At 36.0% G+C, this 12,196-nt stretch overlaps 1 protein-coding gene across 1 annotated transcript in view; it reads right to left on the bottom strand.

Moving 5' to 3' along the window:
- DENND4C (DENN/MADD domain containing 4C) overlaps nucleotides 1-12,196 on the bottom strand; it is a 110,132-nt gene that overhangs the window by 28,347 nt on the left and 69,589 nt on the right. The window contains exons 22-26 of the mRNA XM_011992669.1: nucleotides 8,606-8,783; nucleotides 7,327-7,436; nucleotides 6,853-7,028; nucleotides 2,379-2,561; nucleotides 1,378-1,573 (exon numbers count right to left, since the gene is read on the bottom strand). Of these exons, the coding sequence (XP_011848059.1) occupies nucleotides 1,378-1,573; nucleotides 2,379-2,561; nucleotides 6,853-7,028; nucleotides 7,327-7,436; nucleotides 8,606-8,783 (843 nt within the window). The remainder of the gene's footprint in view (nucleotides 1-1,377; nucleotides 1,574-2,378; nucleotides 2,562-6,852; nucleotides 7,029-7,326; nucleotides 7,437-8,605; nucleotides 8,784-12,196) is intronic.

The following is a 12,196-nucleotide window of genomic DNA, read 5'->3' as shown; positions in this document are numbered from 1 at the left end:
AAAAAAAAAAAAAAAAAAAAAAATTACAAAAAAGCTACTAGAGTTATGTCAAAAGGACTAATGAGCTAACTTGTAGAGGCTTCTAGCTAACCAAAGAGAATAATATAAGCATGAACAACAATAAAAACAGCAATAGATATAAAGATAAATGTTTAAGGCAAGGTAGTGTGTGCCTATAAGTTCCAGTTACTAGGGAGGCTGAAGCAAGAGGATCACTTGAGCTCAGGAGTTTAAGAACAGCCTGGGCAACAAAGCGAGATCCCCATCTCTAAAAATTAATTGCTTAATTAAACATAAATGTTGAAATCAATGAGCTCATAATGATACCCTATTCCCCCAAATTAACTGATGACCTTGGAGAATGACAGGGACTCAACTCGCCATTTTGAAAATTGGTAAATAAAAGCAAAAAACCAAGCATTTAACCTGCCTTTCCACTATAAATTTTATCTTTAGAAAATCTAACACAAAACATAGGGAAGTTTCTGTTTATGTATTCCTTATTAAAAGGAAGCAATGACAGAATGAGACCATTATCATTTTATAGCTCCTGATGAATTACTTTAGGCATTAAGGCATTAATAGCTATTAATGTTGATGTCTCCTACTGGGAGGAACATACCACCACTGATGAAATTGTCTTACAAAAATAAACAAGCAAATGAACAATAACACAAAAACCCCAAATCTGATCAAGGTTCTGGACACAAATTTCGACTTCTATCGTTGCAATCAGCAAAATCTGGATTATGGGAAACTGTACTCTAACCAGTTTTATCAACAAATAAATTGCAAGAGGAAAAAAGTCTACAGATTCAAAAAGACTAAAAACCATACAAACCCAAGTACAATACACTGACTTTATTTGATCTTGATTCCTCAAGCTACCAACCCACACATACACATGCACACATATGCTTTTGACATTTTTGAGACAATCAGAAATTTGAACAGATTAAATAACTTGATATTATTATTTAGTTTTTTTTTTTTGTATGATAAAAGCAGTGTGATTATATTTTTCTAAAGTCCTCATCATTCAGGGATACATACTGAAATATTTACTAACAGAATATGTGATGTTTGAAATTTGCTTCAAAATAATCTCAAAAAAAGAGAGAACTGAATGAGAATATACATAAAAGAAGAATGGCCATAATCTGAAAATAATTGAAGCTAGAAGATGGACTCATTATACTGTTTCTTTTTGCACATATTTGAAATTCTCCACAATAAAAAGTTATTTGCTTATGGAAAAATTCTAATCTATCACTTTTCATGTAATTAAAATAAGTCCACTACAGAAGAATTTATAATGTTCTACTATATACTTAGATATGTATGCAGTATAATTACAATGTTGTTGTTGTTACATACCACAACTTCCTGCAGACTGTTTGGAAGACTAACTGTTGAAATGCCATGAAACGGTCGCTGGGTAAAGTCAATATTCTGCAAGGGGCCTCCAACACTGTGACTTCGAGTCAAAGATACATTTCGCTTTGATAAACTATTAGGCACAGATGAAATTTTCATAGTTTGGACATCTCCACTGGCTCTCTTTATTTCATCACTTAAAAAAATATAGAAGAAATGCTATGTTCATGTTGAAAAGCAGTCTAAATCTGTAGAGCTATTTTCTACAATGGACCTTCAGTCTACTAAATATATCTAAGAAGAATCAGCACCACCTTGTAAAAACTGCATTTCCTTCAAGCATTTTTGTAAAACTGGTCAGAAAAACAGGATGGAGAAGATGGTTCTGGTGAGGGTGGGAAGATGACATACTGTATGTAGATACACAGGTATTATTTTAAAATGACAAAGTACCCATTCAGTTGCTTTACTCAAATATTATTTCATCTTAAACAAAATTACCTAGAAGTACGCTGTATGCAAATAAGTACAGTAAAGACACTGACAAGTATTTAATCTCTACTAGGCCACGATCCATCTAAGGAGAGAGACCCAGTCATAATTTCTTTTTTATTTTTAGAGCTTAGCATAATATTTAGCATACAATAGAGTCTCAATAAATGTCTGATTCAATTAGTATTTAAGGGTGAAGTGTACATTTCACAGAAAGAGAACATTTCGCCTCTGGAAATTGGCAATGACTACCTTAAAGGGGAAATATTTTACTGTTGAGAAGTTCATTTTGTAAAAGACACCTGTAAAATATTAAACTTAGTTCAAAAATGGTTTATCATCAGAGTCATTCATTAGCTGTTTAAACACTATGTGGTAATAATAAGTTAAGATGTACTCTTAAATGCCAGAACTTATGCCTATAGGAGTCAGGTTGTCTTTAGAGACAGAATTTTTACAAGGGTACCCCATTTATTACTATATAAAGAGGTCTCTGTACCCTTTGATACCTTGGTTCAACAGCAGAGCCTGTTTCTTCAGTTATGGTCTGGTTATGTTTTGGGGAATCCATAAAGTTGATCAAGTCAGGTTCTGCTAAACTGGATACAGGTTTGTGCTCCAAGGATTCATTTGCCAATGGAATGCTTCCACTTTGTAAACTGTCACCAGAGGTACTTGGTTTCAGGAAAAAGCTACATATGGAAAAGGGGGGAAAAAAGAGCCTTTAAAAATCCTCAAGTCTTCTAAAATTCTATCATATTTAGAATCATTTTATTGATAAAGCAGTTATTAATTATATATAATCCAGAAGGAAAACACTGCCTATTTCCAATACACACACAGTCCTCTCTCTCTCACATTCCTGCTCTCATTTTCTCTTCCCTTCCTATCCTAAATTTTTCAAATACAAGGTTGGAAATGGTCCGATAAATGATATTCCAATTTTTGAGAACCTCTAAAGAAAACTATGAAGGAAGAATGGAAGCAAAATATTTTATTAATTTCCTGAGTTTAAAAAAAAATAAAGAAGAGCTGCAGTAGCAGCATTTTAAGATGTATTAACCTATAATTACTTATAATGTCTTTTATCATTTATAAATCTCCATCTTGTTTCTAGTCATTTCTTCTCTGTTCATTGTTTTATTTACATCTTATCTCTCTCCTTCTCTCTTTGGGTGGACTCAAGGAGGGAAGGGCCTTGCAAGGAACATTCAGAGAATTGTCTGAGGTAATGGTAATGTTTTCTAAGAGTTTAATTTGTATAAATGCATGCATTTATTCTTCAAATGGTATGTTTAAGATTTGTAGATTTTGCTGTATATCAATTTATCTCAAAAGAAAAAAACTGTCAATAAATACTGAACTCTAGTTAATGATACGCATATCAGTCTTTGGGGGAGAAACGTATTAATATCTATCTTACCTTCAAATGAATAAAAATTTAAGATAGATTGGTGGAGAAACAGATAGGTGATAGACTTAAGTATAGTAAAGTGTAAATTGAAGGACGCAGGGGTAGATATTGGGTGTTCATTGAAAAAAAACTTTTTAAAATTTGTTGTAAGCTTGAAATTTTCTATAACAACATATTCAGGGGACAGACTTACTAATGCTCCTTTATATCCAATTTGAAAAATATAAAATCAAATGCTTGTCACAATAGCTTAAAAACACAATTAACTCAACAAAAAAGTATAGGACTTATGGAGAATAATTTAAACCTGCGTTAAAGGACATAAAAGAAGATCTGAAAAAAAATACAGAGATATACCCGGTTCATAGATAAGACAATAATTTAGAAAAGTCGATTTTCCCCAAATTAATCTATAAATCTCAAAGAAAACTCTACTTGGATTTTTTTTTTTTAAAGAACTCAAACTTATTCTAAGAATTCATAGGAAACAGCAAGTACACAAAAAATAATAACAATAAAATCCAAGAGAGGGAACTCACTCTACTAACCAGATATAACACAAAGACCAAGTGACGAAAACAATATGGCATTAAGAAAAACAGCAAGAAAATGCGGAACCAAGTGAGGTATACATGGGAACTGAAATATGATAAAGGTGACACCACATGTCAGTGAGGAAAGGATAAGTTATTTAGGAGATAATATTGGGATAACTGGATTGTTATATGGGGGAAAAATAAAAGCTGGATCTCTACCATCATATATAAAAAGCAGAATAAAGATATATTAAAGACCTAAACATCAAAAGTAAAATATAAGCAAAAATGTTCAAGGATAAAAATTTCAGGTCCTAGGGATAGGGAACAACTTTAAAAACAAGATTCCAAAAGTACAAATTGCAAGGTAAAAAATTAATGGATGATGACATCAAAATTAATGCTTTCCAGTAATTAATATCAATAATATTCAAGTCAAATCAACAAGAAAAAGAAAGATCAATAGAAAAATAGGCAATGAACGGCCGGCCCTGTGGCTGACGCCTGTAATCCCAGCACTTTGGGAGGTTGAGGTTGGTGGATCACGAGGTCATGAGATCGAGACCATCCTGGTTAACATGGTGAAACCCAGTCTCTAATAAAAATACAAAAAAATTAGCCGGGCATGGTAGTAGGTGCCTGTAGTCCCAGCTACTCAGGAGGCTGAGGCAGGAGAATGGCGTGAACCCAGGAGGTGGAGCTTGCAGTGAGCCGAGATCGTGCCACTGTACTCCAACTGGGCGACAGAGCGAGACTCATCTCAAAAAAAAAAAAAAAAAAAAAATCGAAAAAGAAAAAAAGAAAAATAGGCAATGAACATAAGCAGCCAATTCACAGAAAATGCTAGAATAGGCCAGATGCAGTGGCTCACGCCTGTAATCCCAGCACTTTGGGAGGCCAAGGTGGGTGGATCACCTGAGGTCAGGAGTTCCAGACCAGCCTGGCTAGCATGGCCAAACTCCGTCTCTACTAAAAATACCAAACTTAGCTGGGCATGGTGGTGGGCACTTGTAATCCCAGCTACTCAGGAGACTAAGGCAGAAGAATTGCTTCAACCTGGGAGGCAGATATTGTAGTGAGCCGAGATCGTGCCACCGGACTTCAGCCTGGGTGACAAGAGTGAAACTCCGTCTCCAAAAAAAAAAAAAAAAAAAGGCTAGAATAACAAGTAATGAAGAGAAACTCAAATTTGTCAGTACTGAGACAAATTCAAACAACGCCAAAATTTAAAAAGTGATAATACCAAATGCTGGTAAGGCTATATAGAAATGAGAATTCTTAGGTACTATTTGTGGGAGTGTAGCCATCTAGGAAGCAGTATTTTGTGTTTACTAAAATCATGTATGAAAATGATCTTACTCCAAGGATTATTGTTTTTTTAGAGAAACTACTTCACAAGTTCAAAAGGGGTATGTATTTTGCAGTACACTGCATTACTGCAGTGGTGTTTGTAGTAACAGAGAACTGAAAGCAACTGAAGTATCTAACACTAGAATAACGGATAAGTAGAAAGATATATTAACTTTCTGTAGGAGAAAAGGAATAAACTAGATGTACATATAGTAACTCAGATTTTAAACTGAGTAATAAAAAGAGATAAAGTTAGATATATGACACTTAGCAGAGTCAGTGTCATTGTAGAACGAGGGAATGAGGGTGGGAATGAGGAAAGGAGGATAAATACAAGAGGACCTCTGCACAGGTCAAAGATGATAGTGTGTCAGGAATTAAAGAGTATGATTTGACTTAGCTCCACACCTGAAGCTAAAAGAAAAAACAGAGAAGAAACACCTCTACAATGAAACGGTGTGATCTCAGCTCACTGCAAACTCCGCCTCCTGGGTTCAAACCATTCTCCTGCCTCAGCCTCCTGAGTAGCTGGGACTACAGGCATGTGCCATGGTGTCAGGCTAACTTTTTGTATTTTTTTGTAGATATGGGGTTTTGCCATGTTGCCCAGGCTGGTCTCAAACTCCTGACCTCAAGTGATCCACCTGCCTCAGCCTCTCAAAGTGCTGGGATTACAGGCATGAGCCATTGTGCCCAGCCTAAATGTTTTGGTTTTTTTTTGAGACAGAGTCTCGCTCTGTCACCCAGGCTGGAGTGCAGTGGTGCAATCTCAGCTCACTGCAACCTCTGCCTCCCAGGTTCAATCAAGTCTTCTGCCTCAGTCTTCCGAGTAGCTGGGACTATAGGCACATGCCGCCACACCTGACTACTTTTTTGTATTTTAGTAGAGACGGGGTTTCACCATGTTGCCCAGGCTGGTCTCGAACTCCTGAGCTCAGGCAATCCACTCGCCTCGTCCTCCCAAAGTGCTAGGATTACAGGTGTGAGCCACCACACCTGGCAATGTATTTTTTATAAAGCAGCTAAAGGCAGGAAATAAAAAGTTCAATTTGTTCCATAAAACGAACGGAATATTAAGTATAATTCCTTAGGTCAGTACAGAGTTACCAAATTCTCAATTATTTAATGTATAACTATAGATCAGCTAGTCTCCTTTCTATTGCCTAGAATTTGGTCATTTAACTGCACAGAATACTACTAGGAAGTGCAAGTGACAAGAGAAGAATTGAAGCCTTTTTTCCCCCTTTGTTTCTTCTAAAATATATACTCACTGCAGCTTCAAACTTCCGGGCTCAAGAGATCCTCCTGTGTCAGCCTTCCTAGTAGCTGCTACCACAGGTGCACACTACCATGCCCAGCTAATTTAAAAAAAATCTTTTGTAGAGACAGGGTCTTGCCATGTTGCCCAAGCTGGTCTTGAACTCCTGACCTCAAGCAATTCTCCCATCTGGGCCTCACAAAGTGTTGAGATTACAGCATGAGCCACGGAGCCCAGCTGATAATCCTACTTTAAATAACATGGTAAAGTAGACTCCCACATTACTAACATTTGCTACTCAAATACTGAAGGTGAAGGACAGACAGGAAGGCAAACCTGGAGCATACCATGAATATTTCGTTCTTCTCCCAGAAGTCATGTTTTTTGAGGGTACTTACTTCTTGAGAGAGCTTTTTAAGACTAACCTTGCAGAACCTCTCAAATCTTTGAATTCTATATTGAGAAGAGGCAAGAAGTTGCTTTTACAGAATGGACAAGCTGTATTCAAATTTGAGTCATCTGCTGTCCATCCAGCCATAATTTCTTCATCATAAACTAAAGTTCCACAAGCTCTACACTGTGAACAACTGGACATCAAAACCTAAAAACAGAAAAATGCAGATACTGAGACCATTTAATAAAAATTAATCTTAACAGGCATTCTCTTGAGATAATGGGATTTCATTTATTCTATTGATCAAATTTGGAATTATTAATAACAGTTCTTTTATTTCACAGGTAAACTATCAGTTCATTGTCTTACATAAGACATCAAGTAAATTCAACAAAATGACTTATTATACTGTCCACAAGGGTGTCATAGAATCCTGTTAAATGCCATTCTGCAATAAAAATATGCTTACAGCTACTTTATCATGAACTGAATATAGAACTTTTACCTCCATTGCACAATTCTGATAGATGCTAGACATGCTGGTATTTTGAGAAGAACCATGATCTGATTTTTCAAAGTCTTGCCCTTTCATGCCTCTTGGAAATGGAACTTCACCTACAAAGGAATAAACATCATAACACCTTAGGTAGGGAATGTCCTTGTTTTTTGAAAATGCATGCCAAAGTATTTAGGGGGAACATATCATAAAGTCTGCAATTGTTTTTCAAGTGGCTCAGTATAAAAATGTATGCATACATAGAAAGAGATAAAGTTAACAATAGTTAATTAAATCTAGGTGGAAAATACATAACTGTTCATTATACAATTCTTTCAACTTCTCAGGATATTTGAAATTTTTTTTTTTTTAAAGACAGAGTCTCACTGTGTTGCCCAGGCTGGAGTGCAATGGTGCAATCTCGGCTCACTGCAACCTCCACCTTCCGGGTTCAAGTGATTCTCCTGCCTCCGCCTCCCAAGTAGCTGGGATTACAGGCGCATGCTGCCACATTCAGCTAATTTTTTTTTGTATTTTAGTAGAGATGGGATTTCACTGTGTTGCCCAGGCTGGTCTCGAACTCCTGAACTCAGGCAATCCACCCGCCTCGGCCTCCCAAAGTGCTAGGATTACAAGCATGAGCCACCATTCCTGGCTCGGACATTTGAAATTTTTATAGTAAAAAGTCAGAGAAAAAGAACAGAATCATAATTTTAAAAAGTAGCATGGAGTAAGAAACTTCAATGACACATCCTAGAGATTCTCAAACTCTGGTGTACATCTGATTAACCCAGAGAACTGCTTAAAAATACACATTCCCAAGGCCCCATCTCACAAATTCAATCTCAGAAGTTTTAGCGTTAGGTTTGGACATTTGCATATATTTTGAAACAAATTCCCCAGATTATTCTGATGCATGCCAAAGTTTGAGAACTAATGATATAATCCACAAATATATACAACTAAACGAAGGCAGTAGGTGGCCACAGCAGTTATAAATCATAGAAGATCAGAATAGATCATAAGGCGGCTACTATTAAAAATCTCTCAATCATCTCAACAAATGGGGCTTATTGAGTGGCATCTAAATTAAAATAAGCAAAGGCAGGCCAGGCACTGTGGCTCTCGCCTGTAATCTCAGCACTTTGGGAGGCTGAGGCAGGCAGATTGCTTGAGATCAGGAGGTCGAGACCAGCCTAGGCAACATGACAAAATCCCATCTCTTAAATTAAAAAAAAAGCAAAAACTATTATAAAGCAAATGAAGAAAGGATAATCCTTCCCCATACCTGTTGGATAATGCAGTTTTCCTACATCTCCACTACTGCTGCTACTGCCAAGGCTTGTGTTGCTCTGGGTAAGTTCACTGGGGACCAATCCTGAGATACTTGTGTTAGGCGATATATTCTCCCCCAAAATATGGTCTTCTAGGCCAGCCGGGAAGCTGTAATCTCTATTAGTTTCCTCCTTTAATTGAAAAAAAAAAAAAAATTCCACACACATAAATAATACCTTCTCCACTGAAATATATTCACTCTACCCTTTTCAGAATTAAACTCTATAATCCTTAAACAAATCATCATCCCCACATTTTTCAAAACCATGAAATCTCCTATTATTTGGAATTTCCCTTCCACACTCCAAGACATTCAAGCCATAAGCAACAATACTTTAAAAAAGATCGTGGTGTGCCTCAGGTGTATGTGGGAGGTCTGGGTGTCTCTCAATATTGAATCTTATAAAATAACAGAATTCTAGGGAGCTCACTGTCTCTAATGGAATCAGGAATCCCTGTATAAGTAGGGGTTTTTGAGTTAGACAGCCAGATTGTGACCTTGTTCTCCACCATTTATTAGATATGTAATCTTACAGAAATTACTAAACTTCTTTAACTTTTAATTACATAATTTTGAAATATGGATAATATGAGTTGTTTCAAATAAAGCTGCTGTGATAATTTTGGCTAGGAATCTGAATGTTCAGAATAACAAATATCAATATTAGAGCCACGAAACATAAACAAAGTTTCAAACACTGTAGCTCTTAACTACATAAGTGAATGTTGAAGCTTGAGGTAGAAAACATTTCAACAATCAGGTTTTTTTGCTTTAAAAACGAAAGATTTGTGTGTTCCTTGCCATAAAACCATGTTACATGATTTGTAAAAATTAAATACAGATAAGCAAAACAAGGAATAAAAAACGCTTATGATCAACAGTCAGAGAATATAATCAAAATCTTGATATATATCTTTCTAGTCATTCAGAACATACATATAAAATCATATAATAAATCTTTACAAATTAGAATATTGTTTTTAACCTGTACTTATGTAATTATTTTAATGTCATTAAATTTTCTAATTATTTAAACCCCTGTGAACTAATCTGTTTTACTGATACACTATTATTTACTAACTCCCCCTGTTGCTTAAACATTCAAAATGCTTCAATCTTATATAAATTACATTGGTAAAATTCCTCTATTTTTACATACACTTCTAATTACTTCCTTAGATTAAACTGTGGATGCAAGTTAAAAACATTTTATAGACTTTTAATTTATTCCTTAATTTGTAAATATTTATTAGGTATATCCTATTTGCCTTTTGCCAGGTACTGCTTACTGGTGCCAGGGCTGTAACAATGAAAAGACAAGACAAGATCCACAGTGACTTGGAATTTACAGTGTCATATATTCCAAGTCCAAATATCCCTGTGGAATGTACTTCTGTTTTTAACAGTTAGATAATTTTTTGGGGGGTAGGGGAGATAGGGTCTCTGTCGCCCAGGCTGGAGTGCAGTGGTGTGATCTTGGCTCAACGCAACCTCTGCCTCCCGGGCTCAAGCTATCCTCCCACCTCACCTTCCAGAGTACCTGGGACTACAGGTACATGCCACCACATCCAGTTAATTTTTTTGTATAGATGGGGTTTCGCCATGTTGCCCAGGCTAGTCTCAAACTCCTGGGCTCAAGCAAATGCTCACCTCAACCTCTAAAAGTGCTGGGATTACAGACATGAGTCCTCATAACCAACCTCAATAAAATTTCAAAAATAAAACAAAGGCCAGGTGCAGTGGCTCATGGCTGGAATCCCAGCACTTTGGGAGACCTAGGAACACTTGAGCCCAGGAGTTCAAGACCAGCCTGGAAAACATAGCAAGACCATATCTCTACAAAAAATAAAAAATTAGCAGTCATGGTGGTGCATGCCTGTAGTCCTAGCAATTAGGAGGCTGAGGCAGGAGGATTGCTTGAGCCCAGGGGGTCGAGGCTACAGTAAGCCATGATTGTGCCACTGTATTCCAGTTTGGGTAACAGAGCAAGCCCCTGTCTCAAAAAATAAAATAAAATGATACACTCTTTTTTTTTCTTTTTTATCATAATGCCAGATTAAGACACTTTGGAAGCTATTTTATTTTGCCTTCCCTTGACTGACCTTGTAAGCTCTTTAAATATGAAATAGCTAATTTATAATGTTCAATACCATACTTTCAATTCAATTATTATTTTGTCTATAAAGTATTCCTTCAAATGGTATAAAAGTCTTATATGTCTAATTTCTTTTTTCTTTTTTTTTTTTTTTTTGAGACAGAGTCTCACTCTGTTGCCCAGGCTGGAGTGCAGTGGCATAATCTCGGTTCACTGTAACTTCCGCCTCCCGGGTTTACACCATTCTCCTGCTTCAGCTTCCTGAGTAGCTGGGACTACAGGCACCCGCCACCACGCTCGGCTAATTTTTTATATTTTTAGTAGAGATGGAGTTTCACTGTGTTAGCCAGGATGGTCTCGATCTCCAGACCTCGTGATCTACCCGCCTCGGCCTCCCAAAGTTCTGAGATTACAGGCGTGAGCCACCGCGCCCAGCTTATAGGTCTAACGTCTTTTCCCATGTGTCTAATTCCGATTTAGATCTTTAACAATCTGAAATTGATTATATTATCTTGAAAGTGCATGATGCTTTAAGCTTCCATACCATTTCACATTATTCTTTTAGATATACTCTTCTGACACTCTTCTTACAGCTTTAACCCCAAATGTCAAATTTATCCTTCAAATTCTAACTTAGATATCACCTGCTTTGCTTTTTTTCCCGATAGCCCTCAACCTGAATCTCTTTTCACATATTGCTCTTTGGTATCTTCTCCTGAGATATTGCTTCTAAGGTAACAGCATGGATTCTAGATCCAATCTCTTTGACTTCAAATCATAGTTCTACTATTCCCTAGTTAGCCTCTCTGAGTTTCAAATATCATCTAAAAAATCAGGATAACAACAGTACCACCCTCATGGGGTTGCTATGAAAATTAAACAAATACATATGTTTGTATATATTAATATACAAAAGCAGACATACAACTTATAACAGTACCTAGGACATACTGTTAAATAATGAGAGCAAACATTGTAGGTATCTGCCTTATCTACTGAAGTCCTCAAATACTATACAATTATTTGCATACAAGGTGAAATTTCAATTTTTTTCTGTAAAACAAGCAAAACTTACTTTCATTTTTACCAAAAGATCTAATGATATAGTCTATGTGTATAACGTTTTTTAAAGACAATTATTTTTGCCATGTAGTATGAAATCTATGGATTAAGCTTCAGCTTGACTTTATATGTATTAAGGAGATTACACAGGTAAAAATTATTTTAAAAGTGAATGCTATACAAATATAATATGGCATTTTTATTAACTTCAAACACTAATCATTAGAGCTTTCAAAGAAATAAATCATGTTTTAGTTTAGACTAGTCTATGGAATTATAAAATGGTCCTGATATTCTATTTCTATATTATTAACTTCCTTACATATATGGTTCAAGTTACTTCAAGAAAGAAAACAAATATGCACAGTTTTTAAATATGAAAACCA

This window comes from Mandrillus leucophaeus, unplaced genomic scaffold (assembly GCF_000951045.1).
Source record: "Mandrillus leucophaeus isolate KB7577 unplaced genomic scaffold, Mleu.le_1.0 Scaffold415, whole genome shotgun sequence".
NCBI lineage: Eukaryota > Metazoa > Chordata > Mammalia > Primates > Cercopithecidae > Mandrillus > Mandrillus leucophaeus.
Note: the sequence above shows the minus strand (reverse complement) of the source record. Positions and strands in the feature narration are given on the sequence as shown.